Here is a 25954-nt window from a genome sequence, read left to right as displayed (position 1 = left end):
CTCGGGAACCTGTGAGAACCTACTGGATCCCACCTCTGTGTATCATATACAAGATTTATTACCAGTCACAATCAGAGGCATTTGATTTGGATATTCTTCATTAACAGAAGTTAATTCTAGAGATAGTATACCTTACTTTACTTACTTACTTTACTTCACTTATACCCTTTCTCCCAAATGGGAACTCAAGGCAGCGTATGTAATTCTCCTCCTACATTTTATCATCACAACAACAACCCTGTGGGACAGGTTAGGCTGAGAGTGTGTGGCAAGCCCAAGGTCACCCAGCAAGCTTCTGTGGCACAGTGGGGATCTGACCCTGGTTCTACCACATCCTAGTCTGGAATTCTAACCACTGTACTATATTGGCATTCTTGTGTGATAAGTGTTATGTTAGCACTATTGACATCCTCTGGAAACCAGATATAAACCTCTAAAGCAAAGTTGGGGCAAGGCTATCTGAAGAGCTGTGAAATCCCCACCCTCAGCCAAATTATTTGACCTCATATATGATGGCATTCTGTAAGGTTACAAAGTCTGAAAACTGGCCATAAGCTGCTAATATTAATTCAGCAGTCAGCAATCCAGCTGAAGCACACTGCTGTACCTGGCTTTTAACTCTGTCTTGGAACAGAAAAGGCAAGCAGGTCTGGGGAGAAGGGATGAATGCACTGAGTCTGGCATCCAGTTGTCAACACTCTGGGTATTAAGACTAAAAGAATGAGCCTGGAAACAACCAGAAGGCTTACTGAGAGGTGGAACTTGGGTGGGATGTCATCCCATACCATAGGTATACCAGAGTAGATAAAAGCATCCCCAAACTGTGTTTTATCATTCTGTTTAGTTCCCTTAGGCATCCTTCTGGATCAAAAGGACAGGTGGAAACCAATGGATTTAATTAAAAATGTTCCAGGTGATTTTTGGAAACTGAAATTGTTTAGCTCTGTTCTCATACCCAACTTAACTATTTCATTATATATTTATAGCACTTGAGAAGAGGATCTAACTAACAACCACTGTTAAAAACAAGCTCACCTAGATGGATTTCAACAATTGTATTTTCCAAGCACTTAAGAACTACTGCAAAAAGATGCATATGGTACTAGATCATATGTAGGTTATCTAAAAAGTATTTAAAAAGTGATAACTTTTAAAATAATAACTATGCAGATGCTCCAATATGGAATCTCTCTAGAAAATATAATTATTTATGCATGCATGTTTCTCACATAAATCTAATATATGTAGCAAAATTCCACTGAAAATGCTACAATTATCTGCCACCTATCTGAACAAGACTTTAAACATTTTCTGCCTTGGGATGGGTTGATTATGCCTGATTTCCTGTCCCCCTCCCACATTATATGACATTTTGTCCAGGAATGTTTCCTGCTTCTTGACATTTGGGAGTTCACTCAGCTGGTAGAGAAGGTTTGCTTCTGAACTCCTTATGATATTTTAGCTGACAGGACTTGCAACTTTTGCCATGACATATGGGCACAGATCCAAAGTATTTCTTGTGTGAGTTGAAGGCACTTCTGTTTATACATAGAGATAGGTGTTAGCTGATTTCTCCCTCCCACCTCTGCCTCAACTGCTATTTTGGAGGTTCCCCCAAGGGTTCTTTTGGGGACAGAAAGAGCTGCACATAAAGGAAGGTGGGAAAGGACAATTATTTTATCAAAATCAGAATATGGAGTGGGCCTCAGTAAAGATTTGGGTAGACAACACAGGTGTCATTTTACAGTATTATGTTTTCATACACTACCTTCAGCAAGGAACAACAGAACAACATGTTTATTCTTTTTTTCCTCCTATATATGAGTAGATTTGAAATTCACCTGGTTCACGTTTTACATATCTTTAAACACAGAAGTCATTTGAGAAGATCATGTTCTCCTGAAACATTTTAACACCCCCAGTCCATGTGCTGCACTAGATAATGAAAATGTCTCATAGTGGTAGTATAAGACCCCCAAGACTTATAGAAACTGATAATTAACACATTTTAGATTACAGAAGAATACCTTAAAGCAAATACGTCCTTTTATCAGCCCATATGGAACAGGACCGTAACACCTGGAGTCGGTAGAATTTCTGAGATTATCACCTTCTAACCAAACATGTCCTTTAGGTACCTGAGACAGATCAAAATAAAAAGATAAATATGTAGTGCAAGGAATATGGAATAATTTCCCAATAGTACAATCTAATTTTACCCTTCAGCATGCACTTTCCTAAAACAGTGTAGATGAGGGGGAAATCCAAGTATCTATTCTTTCACATGCTCCAAAAACACTACATTGCAACAAAAAGCACCCAAATGAAGATGTAAGAGGTTAGACCAATGTGACAGGGTCATTAATTTAATAGACTTCAAAAGAGGTCGTTAGGATGTTGACTGAAAATCTGCCCTGCTGTCGCAGTAACAGCATGAACAGGGCAGCCACACACTCATCAACATCCTGGGGCCAGTACCAAGGCTAGACCTGTTAGTAGGCTTGTGATGAACTAAATGGTAATTGATTGTGACATCAATTACAAATAATCTCATCATTTTATCAGAGAGGGCTTGTCAAAGTTCTAATTAAGATCTCAGTTCATTCTATGCACAGGCAGGATCCACAACACATAATATTGCAATAATGACCATCACAAACTGGAAAGTCTCTCCTCGTGATTTGAAAATTAATGATGGTGACCTTATCATGTAACAGAGACCTTTTACTGCCTATACGGACAGTGTGTGAGCTGAATTAAATGCCATAGGTTCAGCCCTAATGCTGTGATATTTGAGATGCTATAACATAACCATAATGAAATAAAACATGAGTCCAATGGCAATTTAGAGACTAAATGACTACATTCCTGCATAAGATTTCATGATGCATCAGATGCATGAAGTGGATATCCATAAAGCCAATGATTCACCAGCCCAATGGATGTACATGCATCTGATGAAGAGAGCTCTAATTCACATGCATTCATGCTGGAATAAATTTTGTTAGTCTTTAAAACGTCATTAGATTTCTGCTTTATTTTGCTCCTACAGCATGACTATCATCTGGAATTAACAACTGCAATAGCACCTAGAAGAAAACATTTCAGAGTTATACATTCACATTTATCCAGCAGGAAAAAACCCAGCTCAAAATACTAGCATATAATTTTTTTGAAATGAATATGGACAGAACAAAACAGCTGAAGATTTTACAATTGGCAAAGAACTCTTAATATTAAACAAACATAGACAATAGGAAAGAAAAATTACTTTCATTATAAGTAATTGTCACAGATTCAAGAGCTGACTGATTTAATTGAGTCAATATACTCTTCACACCAAGACACAGCCCCAGGATGACTTTAAAATGAAGAAGCAGCTTATCAAGTTTCACACTGATGCTAAACGCAGGCTACCACATTTATATCCAGGCAACAGAAAACACTTGTTAACTCCAATAGCTGTAACAGATAAAGGGTGAACCATTAAGATGCTTGGTCCTTATAAACCTGCACACAATACATTCCCAAGGAAACTTGCCTGAAACTTGCCTCCCCACTAAATAAAATATGTACATGATTCAGATTAGACCTGCTAAGGATTGTTCTGTCAAAGTGAGATTGGCAGTAGATCCCATGTCTCTGTTTCTCATTCTCACCACTAGAGAAGATACTGATTGCAGTAAAAGATATAGCATTTATTTGAACATGGATTCTCCCTGCAAAAAAGACCTTGAAGGCCAAGTAAAGTCTAGAACTCACCTATGGGATCAGTTCATCTCAGCTATTTTTACAATCACAACATTCTCTGCTCAGGAACATTATAATCAAGCAGTTACTACATCAAACAGCAAAAAGGCACAACAGTAAGTCAAAACACAATAATATAACTTAGGACTAGAGAATTAAAAAAAGATTTATGAGGGGGAGCATAAACATTTAAAAAAACCACAGTTTGCTAACACAGCTAAAATGCAGCAAAAGCACTAAACTGCAATCCTATGCAGAGTTAACATCACTCTAACCTCACCAATGCACACAACTCTCCATTGTATACCACTATAATCAAGTGAATCGCTTGGAATGATCCTTTTTTTCAGCTGTCTGATTCTTTTATTAAAAGTTTGTTCCCATCTGACTGAGATGCTAATCAAAGGAGGATTCCGCACGGGCCAAAAACAGTGCCCCAGGGACAATAAAAATGCCCTCCCTGGAGCGCTGTTCACATGGCTGCCTCCACAACAAGGCAGCGCTGTGCTTCCCCAACCCACCCCACCCCACCCCCAGGCCGGAAACACTGTTTTCCTGCCTTGCTCAATGAGCGAGCCTTTTGGGAAACAGTGTTTCCCTGCTGGTGCTGCTTTTCGGCTCCTCCATTTTTCCCAGCAGGGAGAGAAGGTAAGTGTGGGGAAACAAAATGGAGGTGCCTCTGTGTGGAGGCGCCTCAGCAGCCTGCAGTCATTCTGGGGCTGCTTGCACCTCAGTATGCAAACTCATATATGCCGGTGAGAAGTCACTGTAATGGCCTGTGCGGAATCCACCAGAGAGGAAACTTGTTAAATCCTCCATGTCTGAAACACACGGCAAGTAGGAAATAAATCTAGATTAGAACTACTAGAACCAAGGACATGTGATGGCTGCAGTTATCCAGCGCTCAATTATCCTTGTAGAATAAACTCACAGTTGAGACATGCACCATGAGTTCTTTATTTGTGCACAGACTCTATCTCATCAGTTTTTTGTGGCACTGTTGGCCTTTACAAGCTTAAAAGTAAAGGTAGTCCTCTATGTAAGCACTGGATCGTTACTGACCCATGGGGTGATGTCATTCACAATGTTTACTAGGCAAATTATGTTATCTGTTCCATTGGGCTCTCTGGTGCAAACTTACACAATACCTTTTAAATACATATTTGGAGCACAGAAGGGTATGTCTGACTCCATGTTTGAGCCATTGGGGAACTAAATCCCAAGAATGTACATGTGATCAGTCTTCTGACCTAAAACATCTAGAATAGATGTGATGGTCATACTTGTCCTTTTATTACTTTGTAGATCAGTGTTATCACTGGTAGTTCTCTGGCTTCTTGTAATATTACATTTAGAGTATGGGAGACACTATAGTATATTTGTTTCTCTTGCACTATTCCAGGAACATTGCAAAATTCAGCCATGTGAGAGGAATCAACCACTTCTCTTGGAAAATTATTACCAATGCTAGTCCTGGTGAGGAGCCATGATATACCATAGAACCTCTACTCCCTCATCACAGTGTAAAGGTCAAAGAGGCCCTAGGCCTTTCACTGGCTCAGACCACTCCCACTGTCGTATAACTGGAAAAGGACTTGTTGCCCTAAATAATTTTTTGTGATTGATAAGAAACTTTATTTCTCCTTGCTGGGTTTTAAATATCTGCTTTCATGTAGACTTGGAAGTACACACAATAAAATTGATTTATTTATTTATTGTTTAGTTTTATAACCCACCCTATCCCCGAAGGGCTCTGGGCGGCGTACAACAGAGTTAAATCACAAGTCGACTAAGTACAATCAAAACTAAACAATTAAGATCTAATATAAATAAATTACTAGTTCCCCATTTAAAACAGCAGTTAATACAAGGTTAAAATCGAATCGGGCGCCCAGTAAACCCATGTTTTAAAACCCTCCCTAAATGGGAAGACTGCTGACTCCATCAATAAAAGATGTAAACAACAAAGATGTAAACAACAAAGGGAGTATTCCTGGATTATTTTTTGCCATTTTCACTCAAATGTGAAAATCAATGTTTTATTCCAATTTTCTAGATTCTGTTCACTCTTTTAAAACAGCTCCCCATTCTTTGCTCTTCAAAGGATAAACATGCACAAGTTTTCCAGGCTTCTTCAAGGATACCAACATAGTGAAATTAAAAAATCTTATTTTGTTCTTATGTTAAGTTTCATTTTAGAGGCTTCCTTCTTGAATATGAGAAAAAAATTAGTCTTGCCAAGGCACAAAAGAATGAAGTCACAAGGTTCTCCTCTATCTCTACTGAGGTCGAAGTGCATCCAACACTGGTATAAGCAACAAATGTAATTGCTTCATTGCCTCCAGGTATTCATCTAACAAAAGAAGCTTTGGTGAATAAACCACAGGTGTTACCTTTCTTGATTAAAGCGAAATATGATTAAAGGGACTGCAATATCAAATGACAAGTTTATTAGCTACTAATGAAATGTATATATTTGATTAAATTGTTCCTAATTAAGAGCCAAAAAAGAACTAAAATGTAAGGACTAAAAAAATCAAGTTTTCCTGCAGTTTCAGGTTACATAAAGATAGCTTACTAGACAACATTTATATTACAAAAAGTAATTCATGATAGTTCAGAATACTAGCATTATTAATAGAGGTGTTATGTTCCACTGTACATAATTAATTAGAAATATGGGGTGAAAATATTTTACAGTGCTTTAATTTTGAGGTTTTCCGAGGGTAGCTGTATTGGTTTGCAGTAGAAAAGCTAGATCTGAGTCCAGTAGCACCCAAGACAAAGAAGGCTCTGATAAAGGGAGCTTGGTCTCTCAAAAGCTTACATCCCCCCTCCCCTAAATATGCCTGTATGTCATTCCTAATACAGTATTAGGGAAGATTTCAAAGTTGACTAATGTTTTTCAGTGATTGTGCCTAGAAATTGTACAGGAAAGCACATATATGATGTATTCAGTGAATTCACCTGTGCAGATAAAATCAAAACCAAAGCTACAGGTCTTACTTTTATGTCTTTTTTCACATGGCAGAAGTGATACTGTAATCACCAATCTGACACTGTACTAGCAAGTGATACTAAAGAGAGGGACTATGAAACTGGGGAGCCCAAGCCCCTCTGAGGAAGAGAGTTAAATTCTGTTGAAACAGATCACTGGAAAACTATGTCCATGGCACAATACTTTGGATATGCTGAAACCAGAACATTAATAGTTGCCAGTTACTTAATTTCCCCCCCTTCAATTTAAACACTGTTAGGAAAGTACATGTTGTATTGTTTTTAATTTTTTACAAGTATTTTCCCAATAAAAATAATTTCCACATAAAGGTTTTATATTTGAATATAACATTTAAATGGACTTGATGTTTTTTTTCCACAGCAAATATTTCAATTAATTCGTAATACAGCATTAGGGAACCATTTGTTGCTAATGGGAAATAAATTTAATTATATGAACTACTTAAACATTTATTAAACAAGTAAATATAAATATGCACAATCAATTTACATTCTACTTAAGAAAACATAATTTTCTGGAAAGTTTTCTGATTCTAATTTTGCTGTAAAAACCACATCACTGGTTTGAATATATAGTTTATAATGCCTGTATGCTCTTTTTTTTCTATAATGCAAAATAAATCTATTCAGAAAATCAAGGTACAGCAAAAGAAAACTCTCATTATCAGAACTCACAAAAACAGTGTGTATAGGGCTGCAGAGAATTTTTCACATTCCAAAACTATTCCAGCATATTGGGATCTCCAACAAAGCAATTTTTACACTATTATATTTTATGCTAAGAAGAAAAGTCAGGGTCAAAGTGTCATGTCCCCGCAGCCTCTGTGCCTGCCCTGGCCCACCCGGTTGGGTCGGAAGAGTCCGTCCTGTGGCTTCAGATAGAATCTGCTTCATCTCTGATGGTGAGAGGATGACCTGCTAGCTGCAGTGACAACTCTCACCAGAGCAATTGCACATCTATCCTCCCTGGCCATCAGGATGCCTGGCACTTACATCTCATCCCCTTACTTTCCCTGCCCCCTGGCTTCCAGTTCTGCCCCTGCCCCTTCCTTCCTGGAGGACTCTTAAACCCTGGTACTCCATCTGTCCACTCTTGCTTCAGAGTGGATCCGACTCCACTCCTGCCATGCGCCTGGATGGGCAAGCGCTGCTTCTTGTTTTTTGGTCCGGCCTGCTGCCAGCCTCCTGTGGCATCCCTAGTGAGTCATGGCCACTTGAGGTTGCTCCCAGGGCTGCTCTTCCTGCTGCCAAGATGCAGGGCCACTACAGGATGCCTCTACAAGTTGTTTGGTTGAGTGGTGTTTGGGCCACTGGGCAGGGGAAGACCAACTGGCTGGGGTCCAGGACTCTGGCGCCAAACATAAAAATACATTGGCACTTGTTCTCTGTTATCTTCTTTATGCATTCATTAACATGACATGTAGAAAATCAAACATAGTAAAGTAGCAGTTATTAGATTGATATCATCCATCCAATTCTCATGGGTAGCCTGACCATACAAATAAAAATTTAAAAAGCAAGTGATAAGGAAGGCACTGAATCCCAAAAGCCAGGGAAAACGTTGCAGAAAAATTCAGACCCCACCCCTGAAAGAAAAAATGCTTGCAGGCAGACATTGTGAAAAAAACAACTGCTCAAGCTAATGTAGTAAACAGGACTTATTTCCAAATATAATGTCCAGTTCAGGTTTTTTGTTATGTGAATCTTTTCCTACTATAAGCATTAGTTTCTTCTCTGGTAACAGACAAGAAATCTTGCACACAGCAATCCTGTTTGCTGTCAGAGTAGTGCAGCTGTCAGAGTAGTGCATTTATAATCTATGTGTTAACTGTCTTGAGCAAGATCACAATTTTCATTAGAAATACACACAAACTGCTCATAGTACTTTAGAATTGTAGGGGCAAGGCATACTGTTATGAATAGTTGCTAAATGGCATCTCTGGTTGTGCATGCAGATGCTTGACCACAGCAATTATAGCAGCATCCCACAGAAGCAGGTGGAATCCTGTGGCTGCCCTGTACCACCTGCCCACTCTAGGCTTTGCTACATTGCTACAGAAAATCTGTTTCAGAATCAGGCAAATGAAATCGCTGTCTGCTCTTACATTCTCCCTTTGCATTACAGTGCTTCAGCATGGAGCACAATACAACCCCCCCCCCCTTTGCCTTGGCATTTGGCCTTGGTACTTCCACATCATGGCAAACTGAAATCTGATTTAGAGCTTCCCAAAGCAGGAAACTTTCTATTGGACTCTGTACCCAAAACAAATTTTGAGGCATCTAGCCACCATCAAGGTTCCTTTTAAAGGGTAAATATTCAAAAATCAATTAAAATCTTCAGAGTTTTCTTGAAATATCTGTATGGTTTTATTGATTTATTTTAGTTGTTGTCTTCTCAAAACAGGTCTCTAAACAGTTGGCATATTTTTCCCCTAAGTAAATAAGTAAACATAATAATTCAAATCCCACTTGTCTCTACCAAAGCATCCCAAAATGATATTATTTCTTATTACTTATTTTAGAATGCTTACATGTCTATTGACATACTCACTCCTAAGGGAAATCTAATGAAGGAGACATCTACTTATAAGTGTTTAGTATTAAATCCTTTATGCAATACAGTGGCTTGAATTCTAAACACTAAGCTAAACATAATGAAGAGCTATATAAGATTTGTCCTCCAATGGGCAGACACAAACCACTTAATCAACAGGCTGTGTTCACTATAGAGAAAACCACAGGATGAAAGAAGCCTATCATCTCAATGAACTTCAGTTTAGCGCAAAGTAAACATTTTTTCCACGTCTGCTCTAGCCAGAGCATTAGCACAGAGTGTTGCAACTGATTATCAGTAGCATGTTGCTGAGAAATGGAGTGGTATCCAGGCTTTTTATCACCAGGATATGCAAAAAGTAGGTTCCTGATTTATTGGCCCTATTTAAATGAAGCAGCATTACTAGGTCTTCCTTCTGTTGAAGTGACTCAGGGGGTCTAAAGCATATCAGTGTCATAGCATATATAAAGTGTTTTATTACAATTTTCCTGCCGGGTTTTTCAGTTTGTAAACAGCAGCTGCACAAATGTAACACACACATTATTAAATTGCATGCACATACAACAATCAAATATTCATGAGTTGATATATAATCCAATTTAACACTCAGGATTGAAAACAACATGAGCTGCCTGCTGGCAGACCCACACTTGCATCCAGTTCTGTCCCTGGGCACCTCCTGAAATCCAGAGACAGAAGTTACATAGGTGCAGTGTGGTGAAATGCATGGGTGGGAAGGAAGACAAAATATTCCAACATTCATGTGCACAAATTCTGACATCTAACTTATGACTGACTCATTTTATGCAATGATAGCCTGGCATAGTAAAACTGTTAGGCTACCACTGGGAGTAGTTACTGGTTCAAACCCGTGCTTACAATGACACTCATGAGTGTTCTTCATGCAGCCATTTTCTTTTTACATGGTTTTGTGAGGGTAAAATGGAGGAAGCAGGAACCATGTATATGGCTCTGATGCTTTGGAAGAAGAACAGAACAAAAATTTAATACTTAATAATAGTAGTAATGATGACAACAAGAGTGTTTGCCAACATATTTTCTAAATCAAATCACCTGACTGATATTTAATGAAATTGCATCAATTATAGAATGTAGAATATTGTTCCAATTATATTTCTGCTGCAGGAAGTACCACATAGCTCAGTGAGAGAGTATTTGTGTTGCAAAATTACAGGTTCAATACCTGGCATCTTCAGTTTAAAACAAAAAACAACAAAAAGAAACAAGCATCAGATACTAGGATTAGGAAAGAACTCTATTTAACCTTATATTCTGTCATGAGCCAGCCCCTGGGTACTTACCAGGATATAAAGGACTCTGAGGCAGAACCTGGCAACACAGTGCAGCCAGAGCTGGCTGCTCCTGAGGAAGACCAGGCAGCAGAACCAACTCCCAGCCCTTGCCTGCCTGATGACATGCAGGTGGAGGAGCCTGCAGCCCTATCTAGGGAACCCAATAATGAACCAGCTGTGCCCAGAAGGCTGAAGCAGAGGCAGTTGCTGCAGAAGCAGAGGAGAAGTGCTTGTGTGGCAGCAAAATATGGGAAAACAGAAATATCTACATCTGATGAGGATTAACTCTTTGCATAATCCCAACCCCTGGGGCAAGGCTCCCTATAAAGGCCTTGCTGTGAGCCTGCTTCTGCCTGAGTGCAACAAGTGTTTCCTGTTGCTTCCATGTGTCTGGTCCACTGCTTATCTCCAGCCTGTTGCCTGATCTATGCTGTGACCTGTGGAACTGACCCGTGACTATGCCTTTGCCTGCTGCCTGCTGCCTGCCTTGACCCACTGGACTGGCTCCTGACTAAGCTCTTGTGTGCTGCCTGTTCTGTCCTGTGAGACTGGACCCTGTTTGCAGCACATATTCTCATTTTCACAAATGTCTTTGAGGAAGAAAAGATAAAAGAGGTATCTGAATTTGATCCTGATGGATCATCTCATCTCTTCTAAAACAACATGACAAATCAGTTGTGGTTCAGATTAAAGCCTTGACCCACTGGACTGGCTCCTGACTAAGCTCTTGTGTGCTGCCTGTTCTGTCCTGTGAGACTGGACCCTGTTTGCAGCACATATTCTCATTTTCACAAATGTCTTTGAGGAAGAAAAGATAAAAGAGGTATCTGAATTTGATCCTGATGGATCATCTCATCTCTTCTAAAACAACATGACAAATCATTTGTGGTTCAGATTAAAGCCAACGTGTGCTATGACACCATAGCTTAAGTTTCCCCACTATCTCCACATATATGAACACATGAAGCTGCCTTATACTGAATCAGACCATTAGTCTATACTAAGTCATTACTGTCTACTCAGACTGGCAGCAGTCTTCCAGGTTCTCAGGTAGGGATCTTTCATATCACCTTCTACTCGATCAGTGGTTCTCAACCTTCCTAATGCCGCGACCCTTTAATACAATTGTGGTGATCGCCAACCCTAACATTTATCCATTTTACAGATAGAGAACGCTGGTGCAGAGAGTCTTAGGCGACCCCTGTGAAAGGGTTGTTCGACCCCCAAAGGGAATTAAAGTGACCCACAGGTTGAGAACCGCTGTACTAGATCCTTTAATTGGAGATGCCAGGGATTGAATCTGGGACCAAAACTGAAGGGGCCAAAACTGGAATTTTGTTTGTATTAAGCTTTATATAGAATGTTAGGAGATATAGTATTAGAAGCCTTAAAGTCTTTCTCTTCTCTCTGATATAACTTTGCCCAAGCTTTAGAAAACTGAGTTTTCTCTTGCTAAAGCTGTCCCTAGAACATAGAAGGCAGAATGTCCTTCTTTACATAAACAAAGTATTGTTTATGATTCTTAAATGTAAGCAATAAGATAGCTATCTGTATTACCACATCAATTGTATTTTAGATGCTGGAAAACACATCCTGTCCTCCCTTGGTGATGATTGAAATGTAATAAAAACCCTTTTTATGTATTTATGTTTCAAAACTAAATCAGTTTTGAAATGAGGATTACATAAATGAGGATTACATAAATGGGAAGATGCAACTTGTAACATGCCAGGGTAGAAACTGAACGATGAATGTTCTTTCCCTCTTGAGCCACAATCCTGAGAAGTGTTCTTTGATAAGGGAAGACAAATTGTTACAAAATATTACACAGGACTGTATGTAATAGCATGAGGGGGGGGGATTAACATGTTATCGTGTTCTGGGACGGTCCCAAATAGATGTCATCAATAATGTTCCCATGATTTGATTCCTGCTACTTAGAAACTTATATAAATGCTTGCATCTTGCTTCTGTAATTTGCTTCCAACCTCCAGAATGTGGCAAACGATTCCTTTTATTCCTTTCTGCAGAAGAATACAACCTTTTCCTTTTATCAGACAAGATCCAAAAATTATGGGTTTAAAAGTAGCTGGAGAACAATGTAAGATAAAAAGTAATGCATATTATGTGATACTGACAATAATTCCAGCTCTCAATAAAACATTTGCTGGAGCAAATAGAACAATATGGACATTTTACAGGATTGAAAATCAATCATCAAAAAACAAAAAATTATTACAAGATTCTTAAAACAAGAAATTGGGGAGATAACTGGCTGCGATGTTTTTACCAACAAAGTTAAGTATTTTGGGATTAATATGAATGGCCAAACTAATATTCTGTTTCAAGATAACTATGGGACAACTTGGAAAAAATTCAAGAAGATCTACAAAGAAGGTCCAAACTTAAACTATCCTGGCTAGGAAAAAGCGCAAGTATTAAAATGAATTTTTGCCTAAGTTGAATTTTCTTTTTCAAATGCTACCTATAAACATGAAAAGATCTTGAACGCTTGGCAAATGCACATTAACAAATTTATCTGGAGCAACAAAAGATCAAGGATAAGATTTAAAATTTGGCAAGAAGAAAAAAGAAGAGGAGGCCTAGCGATACCAAATTATATAATCAAGCAGCAGGACTTTCTTGGATTTCTGACTGGATATTAAACCACTTCAATAGCTTGTAAAATTAGAAACTGCAGACATAATATCTGATATACATAGCTATCTATGGTGGGGGGGAAACTGACCAAATGAAGGAGCCGATAAAAATGACCCTCATGTAATAAAAAAGGACTATTTGAAATTTGGGAAAAAACATATTTATGACTTAGTCCCCTGACCTCAACTTTACAATTTCCTATAGAAGCCTATCCTGATTCTGTGTGTAACAAACTTCCCTCTGTGATACACCTCTGAAGATGCCAGCCACAGATGCAGGCAAAACGTTAGGAACAAGATCCACCAGACCACGGCCACACAGCCCAAAAAACCCATCACAACCAGTTGAAACCCAGCCATGAAAGCCTTCGACAATACTTCCTAAGAAGCTTAATGAACTTTGTTGGCACTGATTAACTGCAGCAAGAGTAACAATTGCATCCTGTTTGGAGATCTGATAAAGATCTTACTATCCCAAAAGAACTTTGGGAAGATATGATGGCCAAACTAAATAACCTTGTAAATAGATGGCAAAACGTGAATTTGATGAGAGATAGGAACTTTATTTTATATATGAAGTTGAATTGATCATGTAAAAATAAAAACAACTGGATATTATTAATTTGATAAAGATTAAGATATAAGAGACTGACCAGTAAAGATGGTGTAGAGTTTGTGGACAGAAGATAGTGATTTAAACATTTTGTGATGGTTTCTCTGATAGTATAAGGATGTCACATTGGGATCCACTATGTTATGATTATATCAATGCAGTTTGGGGTAGATGTACTGTGTTCCTTTTCGCTCTGTTTCTATCTGTTTCGAATTCTTTTTGTTTCATATCTTTTTTCTATGCCTGTCAATTATACTGTGAAAATTAATTTTAAAAATTACTATAAATTTTTATACCTTATTTCTCACCTCTGAAGTCTTAATGGCATGTTGGGTATTTTGTTGTGACCAAAAGTGGCCGCAACACTTCTGTGCACAAAAAAAAAAGATGCTCTACTACTGGGCCACAGCCCCTTCCTTACTTCATTGACTGCTTCTGGTAGTGGTAGCGACAGCTGCAATAAAGAAAGTGGGTTGCACTCCCACTGAAGGAATAGGTTTATGTCTCATGGTATTGCTGGATCCTGTTCTACGATTAGAGGTACATACCTCCTCTGTGGCATGTAGTGCCAGGGTACCTAAAGGTCTGCTTCCACCCATATCGTCCAGCCTGTCAGTTAATATCTGTCTCACAAACCCTGCTCTCTGCATCCCTATGTTCAGAGGGAATGCAGGTGGCAACCAGAAACAGGGCTTTTTCAGCAGTGGCACCTTGTTCATGAAATGCCCTTCAGGCTTGCCTGGTGCCTACCTTACTTTCTTTTAAGTGCCAAGCTAAAACATTTAAATAATTAAAAGCCCAGACTTTTAATTAAGGGTTAATTTTTACACTTTACTTGACTCTGGAAATTATTCTCTTCAGTTGTCAGTAGTCTGTTTTTATAGTCTACGTTTTTGTGCTGAATTTTTAAATGGTGGATTTTAATTGATCTTTAAATAATTTGTAAGCAGCCTCAGATTTTTTTTAAAAAATAAACAACAAATATCAGAGTTACATGGCAGAAAGGAAGGAGAAGGAGACATGAAGGAAGATGCCATAATATGTAGCTACAACTTCATGGCCTTTGATGCAGGCGCACACTGGGACTGTGTTGGCGCAGGCCAGCCAAGGTAATGAATAGCAAGCTTTAGTGAAGATTAGAATTCTTCAGAGCAGTACTCCCCCACCCAACCAGAGCCTCAGAGCAGGTTTTTCTGTCCAAAATGTCACATGACTAGGAGGCAGGAGGAGGACTCTCCTCTTCTACCACTGCCATGGAAAGCAGTAACAAGTTTCTCTTGCTCTGTTGTGTGGGGTTATCTCAGCCCACTTAGTTTGCTTTTCTGAGGTAAAACTCCTCTCTTCAGGATGTCTACCAAAGGAGAGGCACTATTTAAGAAATGCACCACTTGTGGAGCTAAAATGCCACCCACAAGGACTGCCTCCTGTGCCTGAGTGGTCATATTCCCTCCCCCTGCCGCTTCTGTGCCCTCCTCACCCCCAAGGCTTTGGCAGTGAGTGCCTCTCAGCTGAAGGCCTCTTTGTGGGAGAAACTGCAGGCTCCTGTGGGGCTTCATGTGTGTAACATGTGCCTAAATCCCACTCTGTGGCTTCCCTTGCAGCACCTTCCTCCAAACTGGTTAAGCTGTCCTCGGTTCAGGTTCCTTCAGAGCCACAGAGCAAAAAGGCTCGTAAATTATCAAAGCCATCAGAGTGTGGAGCAAAAGGGGACAGAAAATCAGTTTCCAAGTCTTCCTGATGGTGCTCCCTGTAGTTTTCCAAGGCTCATGGGCACAGCTCTCTTTGCTGGTAGTTTTCAAAGCCAACAGATGTTGTTGCTGCCAAGGACAGTTTACCAGAGGCTCAACTTTGATCATCTTCTGAGAGCCTCAGCTGCCTCCATGTTGAACCTCGTTATACAGACGACACCTCGCCTTGCTCTGTCTCCCCGAAGTATCAGTGTCGATCTTCCTTGCCACTGACGCTGTCATCAAAGCTCATCAACCATTTTTCTTCAAAGTTGGCCTGTGACACTTCCACCAACTTCTGTACTGGGGCTTCTCCTCAGCAGCGAGACCCGTCGATGCTGATGGATTTGTAATGACAAAATCAGTTTCATGCTTTTAGCCTATACTAGAGACTCAGAATCCTTTGTTGTTTGACCAAAGTCCTAGTTTGGACCATATAGCTGAAGCTGCTTGGCAATGCACATTCAGCAACAAAAGCCAAGGTTATCAAAAGCATGGGATGAGTGGGGGCTAGTTTGCACAAACAGGTCACTCCTTCAGAGAAAGTCATTCAGAAGCTGTTTTTTTTTAAATTAGCACCACTCAACATGCAGATAACCAGGCAGCACTGAAAGCTGGCAGCAAAAATTGCTGACAAGAATGTTTAAACTGGGTCAACTGCAAGATGATGTTACTTTAACAAAATCAGGCAAAATTAGCATATATTTGCTTATGCATAAATTAATCCTATAATCTGTATACAATTTTAGTATTATTTTCATGATTTTATGTATGTATTAAGATTCAATTTTAAAGCACCCTATTTCTTACAAAGTTCTTGAAAGGTGCTAAGCTTTTTGCCAATTCTGAATACTGTTTGTATTACTGATTCAAAGGATGTAAGCAAAAATACTGAAATGTAACGTTGCGAGATCTTTGGCCAGCATTTGGTTCTCAGAGGGAACAGTTAGATCTTTGAATACATCCCTTTTATTTAATTGCTTCTAGTATAGATGACCCAAATCAAAGAGATACTTTACTGATTGAAATGTAGCTTTCAAAATGCCAATCATTCTGTGACATATGCTTGAATTATTGTTTGCAATGTATCAAAGAACAATTTATTCTCAGCCTCTTTCTTATAAAAAGGGTATGATTTCTTTGTCATACAGTCCTCTTTCTTTGCTACTACAAATGCTGTCAGTTTGAATAAAATCAATAATTTAATTAAAAACCTCTTGTCTCCTGGAATTTCTTCCACCCTCCAGCCAGGAGGCAGGGTAGCCAGACTCTACTCACAAGGAGATTCTACTCACAAGGTGTCTGTTGTTTTGGGGGGAAGAAGAGTCATTGTAAGTCACTTTTAGACTCCTTATTGTAGAGAAAAGTGGGGTATAAAAACCAACACTGCTTCTGCTGCTTACGACTGTGTCTCTGCTCTACCCCTTTTCCTCCAGGGGCAGGATGCCCTTTGCTGTGTCCTTTAAGAGACTCTGCTACAGTCACTCTCCTACTCCAAACCACCATTAAAATATGAGGAAACGACAGATTGGAGTAACTGTGTGGCTGTCTTCTATTCATTGGGGTGAAGTCATCGAGGCTGGTTAAGTCATGCCTCGAACTGTTTAGGCAGGGCTATGCAAATTTTTTTTGCATTGTAGGGGGCTGGTCCTTCCAGGATTGCCATAGCCTAGCAGCTCCACCAATTTCTACTTTCCCTTTCTGCAACCTTCATGTTCATTTTTGTATTTTTTATTCATTTGTGGGGTGGGGGAAGTAGATGACTTCACCCCACTGAAGAGAAGACAGCCTCACAATAAGTCCAACCTACAATTCTCCTTCAGTGGGGCTCCTGTCATCCAGGCCTAAGCTATTCCTGAGCAGGGACAACTTTTATTACAGGCTCACCTCAGTAATCTTGGAGCACCATTTGTTGAAGGACTTTCCTTCCAAAGGCAGCCTTGATTGATGCTGACTTGTCCAGTCTATAATGCCACACAAATATAGAGAAAGATGGCCACAATGCTGCATGACAAATATTTGCCATAGATGCTCTTGTGGCAAAAGCCGCTGAAGTTGCTGCTGCGCTGGTTGAGTGCGTAGTGATGTACCCTGGTGTCAGAAGACCGTGGTTCTCATAAGCTACCTGCATGCACTGTTTCACCCATCTAACAATTGTTGTCCTAAAGCCTTCTTCCCTCTATTTGTGCTCCAGCATGACAGAAATATCACATCCATGAGTCAAAAGGACTGTGTTCTCTCAATATAGAATTTAACTGCCCTTCTTACATCGAGGGTATGCCACTATTTTTCTTTGGGCAGAAAGATAGTAATATTATAGGTTGACTCCAGTGAAAATCAGAACTAACCATAGGTACATAAGATGGATCAGTTCTGAGTGTCACTGATTCCTTGTCAAAGGAACAAAGTTCTTTTCTTATGAAAAGGGCCCCCAATTTGGAAATCCTCCTAGCAGATGTAGTTGCTATAAGAAAAGATACCTTCCAGGATAGGAAACAAAGGTCTATCCTTCCCAGGGGTTTGAAAGGCCTTCTAGCCAGGATCTTAAGTACTTTTTCCAGATTCCAAGGGGGGAATCGATGCACCACTGGGGGGGATTTCTGAGACTCTTCCCTGAGGAACCATTTTATCAAGTCATTTTAGGCCAATAATCAGAAACCTGTTTGTCCCAGGACAGCAGAAAATGCTGCCAGTTATCTGTGTAGAGTGTTGGATCTATCATAACCCCAATTTCCACGCATCATAAAGAAAAGTGAGAATGTCGAGAGAAGGTTCTAATGGACAAATGTTTGTATTTTGTGCCCATTTCTGAAAGGTTGTCCATGTGAAATTATAAATGCGATTTGTGGAATCCCTTATTGCCCCCAGCATAATGTTGACCACTTCCTTGGGCAAACCCATCCTCTCTAGGTCTGTCCTCTCAACAGCAACACCATCAACAGCATCCATGCTGGATCTGAGTGGGCTATGGGTCCCTGAATGAGAAGCCATTTGAACACTGGTATTCTCCAAGTTTCCCTCAGTGATAACTTTATCAAGTCCACGGTCCAAGGGGCACCACCAAAATCAGTGTGGTATCCTCCTCTCTCACTTTCTATATAATGGAAGACATGGAGGCAGGGTAATGCATATATAACAGACTTCTGGGCCACCAAAGTCTCAGGGCTTCCACCTCTTCTTCCTGAGGGTCCCAGAACAAAGCAAAGACCTGGAAGTTGTTTGTTGCTGAGGCAAACAAGTCCTACTTGACCTGACCGAACCTTTTTACTCTTTCCTGAAAGACTGACTGGTTTAGAGACCATTTGCCCTGATCCACATCCTTTCAACTCAACCAACTGGCCTATGTGTTCACTACCTCACTTAGGTGTTTTGCTTGAATGCTGTGAAGATTTTTTTCTGCCCATTTCAGAGTCTTTACTGCCTCCTGGTGAACCAGTAAAGTCCTTGAGCCCTGTCTGTTTATGCGGGCTTTGGCCATCATGTTGTCGGTCTGTACCAACACATGCTGATGTTGGAGTCTGTTGCTCAGTGCTAACACACCCAAGCATATGGCTTTTAGTTCCAGACAATTTATGCTGAGTTTCTGCTCCTCTGTTGACCTAATGCAGTGGTGGTGAACCTTTGGCCAAAGGTTCGCCACCACGGACCTAATGCCCTGGATCACCAGTTCTCGACAACGTGTCCCCCAAACCCTTTTGCCGGCATCTGTAGTGAGCCCCAGCTGTTGGGGTTGGATGGAATATATCTCTTGTCTCAGGTGTTTCCAGTCCGACCACCACCTGAACTGACGTTTCAGGTTCTCTGGGAAGGTTAATGACTTATAACATCAGCTACAGATGCTGTTCTGATGGGGCAACAGCAGCTTCTGTAAAGGTCTTGCATGCAATTTTTCCCAGGGTATGATATTGATGGTTGAAGTCAGCAACTCCAGCAAGGATGAAAAGTCCATCAGGTCCCTTTCCCAATGGCTGCAGGTGAGTAAGTATACTTTCCTTATTGTGCACTGTTTTTTCTCTGGCAGAAAAACCTTCCCCTGAATAGTAACAATCCTGGGCCCAAGTGTATCAAATTGGTTACTGGGGAGAGGAAACTCTTTTCCCTGGGGAGTTGTGGGTGTCCTCCAGGAGTGTCCCCTCCACATGAGCTTATAGAAGGATGTAATCCAGATAAAAGGAGCTTATAGAAGGATGTCATAGATAAACATGGATTCCCATAAACTGCAAGTGCACCACCAAAGTGATCAACACCTTTGTGAAGACCCTGGGAGCCAAGAAGACACCAACAGGAGGGCTATGTATTGGAAATTTTCCCCTTGGGTGCAGAAATGGAAATATCAGGATGATGGGTGCATAGGGATATGTAAATATGCTTCATTTAAGTCCAAAGACATTTTAAAAATCATGCCGTTGCAATGCTTGTAATATGGAACAGAGAGACTCCATCCTAAATGTTCTCTTTTTTATCCAGCGATTAGTTTCAGGTTGAGAATGGCTCTCCACATCTCAGACTTTTTGGGACAGTGAACAGGGGTGAGTACGCCCCCTGCTGAACTTGCGCCGCAGGAATAGGTTCTATGGTTCTGAAGTCTTGCAGATGTTTCATGGCTTCCCTCAAAATAGTAAATTTGGTACATGTGAGGAGGTGAACTCTATTCTGTATTCTTCCAAAACTACCTTGCACACCCAGACATCATTGATGGTTTTCTCCAGAGGCATATCGGGGGGAAATGGATGGGGCTGTAAAACTACATTTATAGTTCATTTGCTCTGTGAGATTTGACATCTATTTTATATCACCCTCCTTAGCTTTTGTTTACCTGAACTAGCCACAAAATATTATGCAAGTAAACAGTGGGGAATGAGAATAAACCCATCAGCTTTGAAGATTGCAACACCCAGAGATCCTTCTTATAATTTTTCTTGAATAACATTCAGTTTGGAACAGCAGAATACAGACACCCAGGATAACTAAATGGAGGTCTGCTCATGCTGGATTTCAAGAGCAACATAGCTGATCCAGACTTGGGCTGACAGTGTAGCACATATAACCGCGCTCCAAAAACAGCATGCCTATTTTTTTTCTTGCTTGGTACAAATGATGCAACTGTAAGAACCCTTCACCAAACTGCACAAATATCCTTCCAAATTTTAGTAGGCTGAGTTCACAAGCAAGCAAATCATCATGCTAGTCCATCTTCTTCACAGATAATTTCTCATGATGACTCATGAGAAAAGTTAGTAAGATCATGTAATTTAGATGTTAGTAAGATCATGTAATTTAGATGTTTTAATATAAATATGTGCACATTTTAATATAACATAAAAATAAAAAGCAAAAATACTTACATAACTGTGCATCTTAATAAAATCTGAAGGACCACTTGTACAGACTTTATCTCCTTCCAAGCCAATTACCCTTTTACAGATATTTGATTTTGGATCATTTGGGTTTTTTGCAATGACAATATCACCTCTGAAGAAAAATGTGTAAGAAAATGAGTTTCACCAATATAGGCAAGATAAATTTCTTTCAAAGCAGTGCTGGCCAATGTACTGCAGATGTTACTCTAGCATAGTACTGAAGATGTTACTCTAGCATAGCCTTTCATGCCTATAAATTGGTTTTGTCTTTAGCTAGGGAGCCATACAGAGTTTAAGAAAGAAATAAGGTATGAAATGAAGCTCTGACTTCTGCGGTATAAAGCAGAAAGAGAGTCAAGAATTTTAGGTCACAGGCTTGCACCTGGCAACTGGAGAAGCTTTTCCCCATCCACTGCTATTCCAACCATAACTTGTGTTTAAACTATTATCCTTTAGCAATATGACGGTAAATACATGCCATAAAGTATAAAGCCTGATATTCATATGATAGCTGAACACTGTGTTCACATTCACTGCTCTACAAAGTGCCAATAAAGTGATGTTTGGATAAATGGAATTTACAGCATTTCTGGAGAGAACTGCTCTATGGACTTGTTTCCTAGAGATAAACTCCAGTTGTCCATTATGATATGGCAAGATAATCTAAAAAAAATTAAAAATCAAAAGGCATATCATACAATGGCTATGAAGAACTCACTGGATGTTTAGACTTTGAATTAATGCTACAAATGCATCAAGACAAAAACAATTTCTGGCAGGTATAAAATGCTACTAATCATCTTCCTTTTCTAAAAGAAAGAAAAAAATGAAATTTATGAATAACGTTTACACAGTTTACAATGATTGTAAAGAAATGACAGCAGGAAGCAACTAACCATATAAACAAAACTATGCAAAATTGAGCGGTGCAAAATAGTAACCTACTTCTGAATGGAATAAAGATGGCAGCTGAGATTATCTGAAAACACAATATCTGAATTATAAATTGTAGGCTCCATTGAAGGTCCTGAGCACTAAAAAACAAAAATAAAGTCAATTAGTATTTCCAAAATATCTTGACAAATGTAATACTTAGATATACTACAGTAGTTACAAGAGATATGGTTCCATGGCTGACAAGAGATATGACACTTGTTGTCATATCTTCACCCCACCTCAATCATTTGTGCACAGGATTCTTGAAAATGGGCAGTGGAAGAGATAAGAATCCAAATTTGAGTATTCCGAAGGTTTGCGCTGTATTTGTAAAGCTACTAAGATTTTTCAAAAGTTGGACTTTTGCTGAAATTTCGCTGACGAGCTCTCTACTACAATTCAAAACATGCCCTCTGAAGTCCCTTTTTGCATATAAGAAGTAATATTACACTGGAGAGTAACAGGTGAAAATTGAAATGTGAATATTACAGCTGTTTTCATTATTATAAAGCCATTATCATATTTTGTTAACTCACCACAACAATTCCACCGAGATATTCAAAGGCACAATGAGCTATACACCCATACTGAATAGTGTACCCAAGAAGTCGAAAAGTCCTTCCCATGGCATCTCGTAACATAGCAGTGCTTTGGTTACGAAACTTGTCCTGGTTTATGGGAAAAGAAATGTCCCTGATATTATTTCTGATTACAACGGTTTTAAAATATACCAATTTAAAACATTACATTTTTTCAACAGTCAAGCAAGATTCAAATTACTTTTTAAGAAGGAAAATTCATTCAAGGATTTTAAAAAGCTGAGCTTTAATTTAATTGATCCTTGTGGATGTGGGGAACTTTCAACAATGTTACGTAGAAACACTAGAAGAAACTTTTCTTAAAATCTTGATTTTTCTTCCAACAAAACCCTCCAGGTGTACCCTAGACATTGAACCGGCAAAGCTACCTAAGGCTTCTTCTTAATACCTGGCTTCATTTGCTATTTTTACATGTTGACTTTTTCCAAAGTTTTGTTGGAAGTCCTCAGCCTTAACTATTCTGTCTTCTAAACAGTTTTAACTTCATCTTTATTGATACTATTGAGGTTCTGTGCTGAAGTTTTTATTTTTACTTTGTAAATCAGCTGGCGAGGTTTTGGGAAGCTGTCAACACATTCTGTAAACAATAAAATAAACAAGTAATAAAAAAGAACTGCTATCTGGTCCACCTACACATAGCTGTTCAAATTGTAATTTTACTGGTATCTATTTTTATTTTTGAAATTTACCAGTAGCTGCTGCATTTCCCACCCTCGACTTATATGCGAGTCAATAAGTTTTCCCAGTTTTTTGTGGTAAAATTAGGTGCCTCAACTTATATGCGGGTCGACTTATACACGAGTATATATGGTACTTAGCTCCCTAAGTTGCTCCTTATAGGGCATGTCATCCAGACCTTTTACCATTTTGGTTGCTCTCTTCTGGATTTGTTCCAGGTTGTTAATATCCTTCTTAAATTGTGATGCCCAGAATTGGACACTGTCTTCCAGGTGAGGTCTAACCAGTGCAAAATAGTGTGGTACTATTATGCTTCTCGATCTAGAAGAAGAAGAAGAGTTTGGATTTATATCCCCCCTTTCTCTCCTGTAGGAGACTCAAAGGGGCTTACAATCACATTGTACAAAGGGGCTTACAATCACAACAAACACCTTGTGAGGTGGGTGGGGCTGAGAGAGCTCAGAAGAACTGTGACTAGCCCAAGATCACCCAGCTGGCGTGAGTGGGAGTGCACAGGCTAATCTGAATTCCCCCAGATAAGCCTCCACAGCTCAAGTGGCAGAGCAGGGAATCAAACCAGGTTCCTTCAGATTAGAATGCCCCTGCTCTTAACCACTACGCCACTGCTGATCTAGACTCTATAATCCTATTGATGCATCCCAGAATTGCATTGACTTCTTTGGCTGCTACATCACATTGCTGACTCATATTCATATTTGTGGTCTACTAACACTCCCAGATCCCAACTTACTCCTGGTTTTCTTGGAAGCGTTGAAATAAATTTGACCACGATTTGCCCTTCCTCTGTATTTTCAGTTGTGGAATCAATTTATTTTTCTGCATATGCAGTGGTATATCTAATCAAAATAGTGCCCCCCCCCCATGCCCAACTTCTGGCCACACTCGTCTCCTGCCCAGTGGTGCTTACCTGAGGAAGTCCAGGCAGGCATGCAGCATATGGAAGTGAGTGGGGGAAATGGCTGGGAGTAATCAGGCATGCAAGCGGTGTGCCAGGGGGAGAAGTGGTGAGGAGCAAGCAGAGTAGCTGGTGGTGTGCAAGCAGTGGGGAAAGTGGCAAGGAGCAAGGGGGTGACTGGCAGGCATGCAAGTGGCATGCAGGGTTGGAGGAGATGACGGGGAGTGAGTAGGTGGTTGGTGGGCGTGCAAGCAGCGTTGGGGGATGGAAGAAGTGGTGGTTGGCCAGCAAGCAAACAGGGTTGCTGGCGGGTGAGCTGCTGCTTGCACTTGGTGGGCAGGGCAGGGGGGAATGGGCCAGTGGAGCCCACATTACATTTTAAAGTGGCACCTGGGTCATCTGCCACCTTTATTTCCTCAGATACGCCAGTGTGCACATCGTGCTTTCAATCATGAGGATTTTCAAGAGAGGGTGCTGTCATCATCAGTGGTATCACCCCCCACCTATTTTAAAGTTGGCTGGGAGTGGCTGAATCAAAGAAAACTGACTGAAAAACAGCACACAACAAAAAGCCAACTAAAAATTGGCTTCCAAAATTCCCCAGTCTCAGAACTGAGGAAAAAACAAAACACCCAAAGTGAGAGCTAAAGGAACAAAAATGCATGTCACATTCAGAGGATGAAGTGAGTTAGCATGGTGTAGTGGTTGAAAGTGGCAGACTCTACTCTGTAAACAGATGCAGATATAGGGGAGTGGTCTCAGGACCCTGGCACCATTTATGCCCATCCCTTGGGAAGCACATTTGGCCGGCTGCCCTCCCCTGCAGGCCAGGAAGGTGGTGGTGAGGAAGAAGGTAAAGGCCAGTCTGAAGAGGGAGCTGAGCCTGCAGCACAGTTCCAGCGGCTTCAAGTGCCCCTCCTGCCTGTGGCTCACTTCCCAGTGGAGTCACCAGACCAAAGCGCCCAAAGCAAAGGTGCCCAAAGCAAAGAGAGTCCATTGGAAAGTGGCTGGCAGAAGCCAGAGGAAAGCCTGGGGGGGGGGGGGCAAGGCAAAGGGGTTGTGCAGCCCTTCACTTAGTCATTCCTTGGGCTGCTAGCAAGATGTCCAGTCTTGGAGCACGGTAAGTAAAAAGATGGGGAGAGAAATAGAGAGGGGAGAGGGGGAAGAAAGGGAAAATCTCTCTCAGAGAGGACTTGCTGGGCAACAACAGTTGTGGACAGGAAAGCGTGGGGGAGAGAGTTAAATGGAGGAACCAGCAAGCATGCCATGCGGGGGGGGGGGGGGGGTTGCAATTTCACTGCTTGCCCTGGATGCTATTTATTGTAGGTACGCCCCCGTTTGTAAAACCAGGTTTGCTTCCCTACTCTTCCACATGAGCGGAGCCTCTAGTTTGGTGAACAGGGTTTGTATCCCTACTCCTCCATATGAAGCCTGCTGGGTGACCTTGGGTTAGTCACATTTCTCTCAAAACTCTCTCAGCCCCACCTATCTTACAAGGCACCTGTTGTGGGTGGGGGGCAAGATGACACTTTGTGACTCTTTATGGTAGTGAAAAGTGAGGTATAAAAACCAATTATTTTTCTTCTAAACCAAACCAGCACAAGGCCAAAACTGACCAAAAAAAATGTGGAAAAGTCCTTAGACTTTTCTAAAATACACTGGCAAGGTTTCCAACAGAATATTCTTTAACTCTCTGTAGTCTTGCCAAGCCATCTAATATTCTGATAGCGACTTGTTCTCATTTCTGAAATGTTGAAAGAAAAAAAGTTCCCAACAAATTAGATAAATTACCAAGTTGGTATAGGCTTTTTTTAAAAAAAAAGTTAAAGT

The 25954-nt window shown here is 40.3% G+C and overlaps 1 protein-coding gene across 6 annotated transcripts in view; it reads right to left on the bottom strand.

Annotated features, from left to right (window-relative positions):
• The window catches only part of IMMP1L (inner mitochondrial membrane peptidase subunit 1), a 54876-nt gene that overhangs the window by 783 nt on the left and 28139 nt on the right, over nucleotides 1–25954 (bottom strand). For all 6 annotated transcript variants that reach the window (XM_048485528.1, XM_048485533.1, XM_048485530.1 and 3 more), the window contains 4 exons: nucleotides 22468–22599; nucleotides 21941–22029; nucleotides 20981–21107; nucleotides 2028–2138 (listed from right to left, as the gene is read on the bottom strand). In XM_048485528.1, coding sequence (XP_048341485.1) covers nucleotides 2028–2138; nucleotides 20981–21107; nucleotides 21941–22029; nucleotides 22468–22572 — 432 coding nt within the window. In that variant the 5' untranslated portion in view covers nucleotides 22573–22599. The remainder of the gene's footprint in view (nucleotides 1–2027; nucleotides 2139–20980; nucleotides 21108–21940; nucleotides 22030–22467; nucleotides 22600–25954) is intronic.

This window comes from Sphaerodactylus townsendi, linkage group LG02 (genome assembly GCF_021028975.2).
Source record: "Sphaerodactylus townsendi isolate TG3544 linkage group LG02, MPM_Stown_v2.3, whole genome shotgun sequence".
Classification (NCBI taxonomy): Eukaryota; Metazoa; Chordata; class Lepidosauria; order Squamata; family Sphaerodactylidae; genus Sphaerodactylus; species Sphaerodactylus townsendi.
This window is presented reverse-complemented; position numbering and strand designations above follow the sequence as displayed.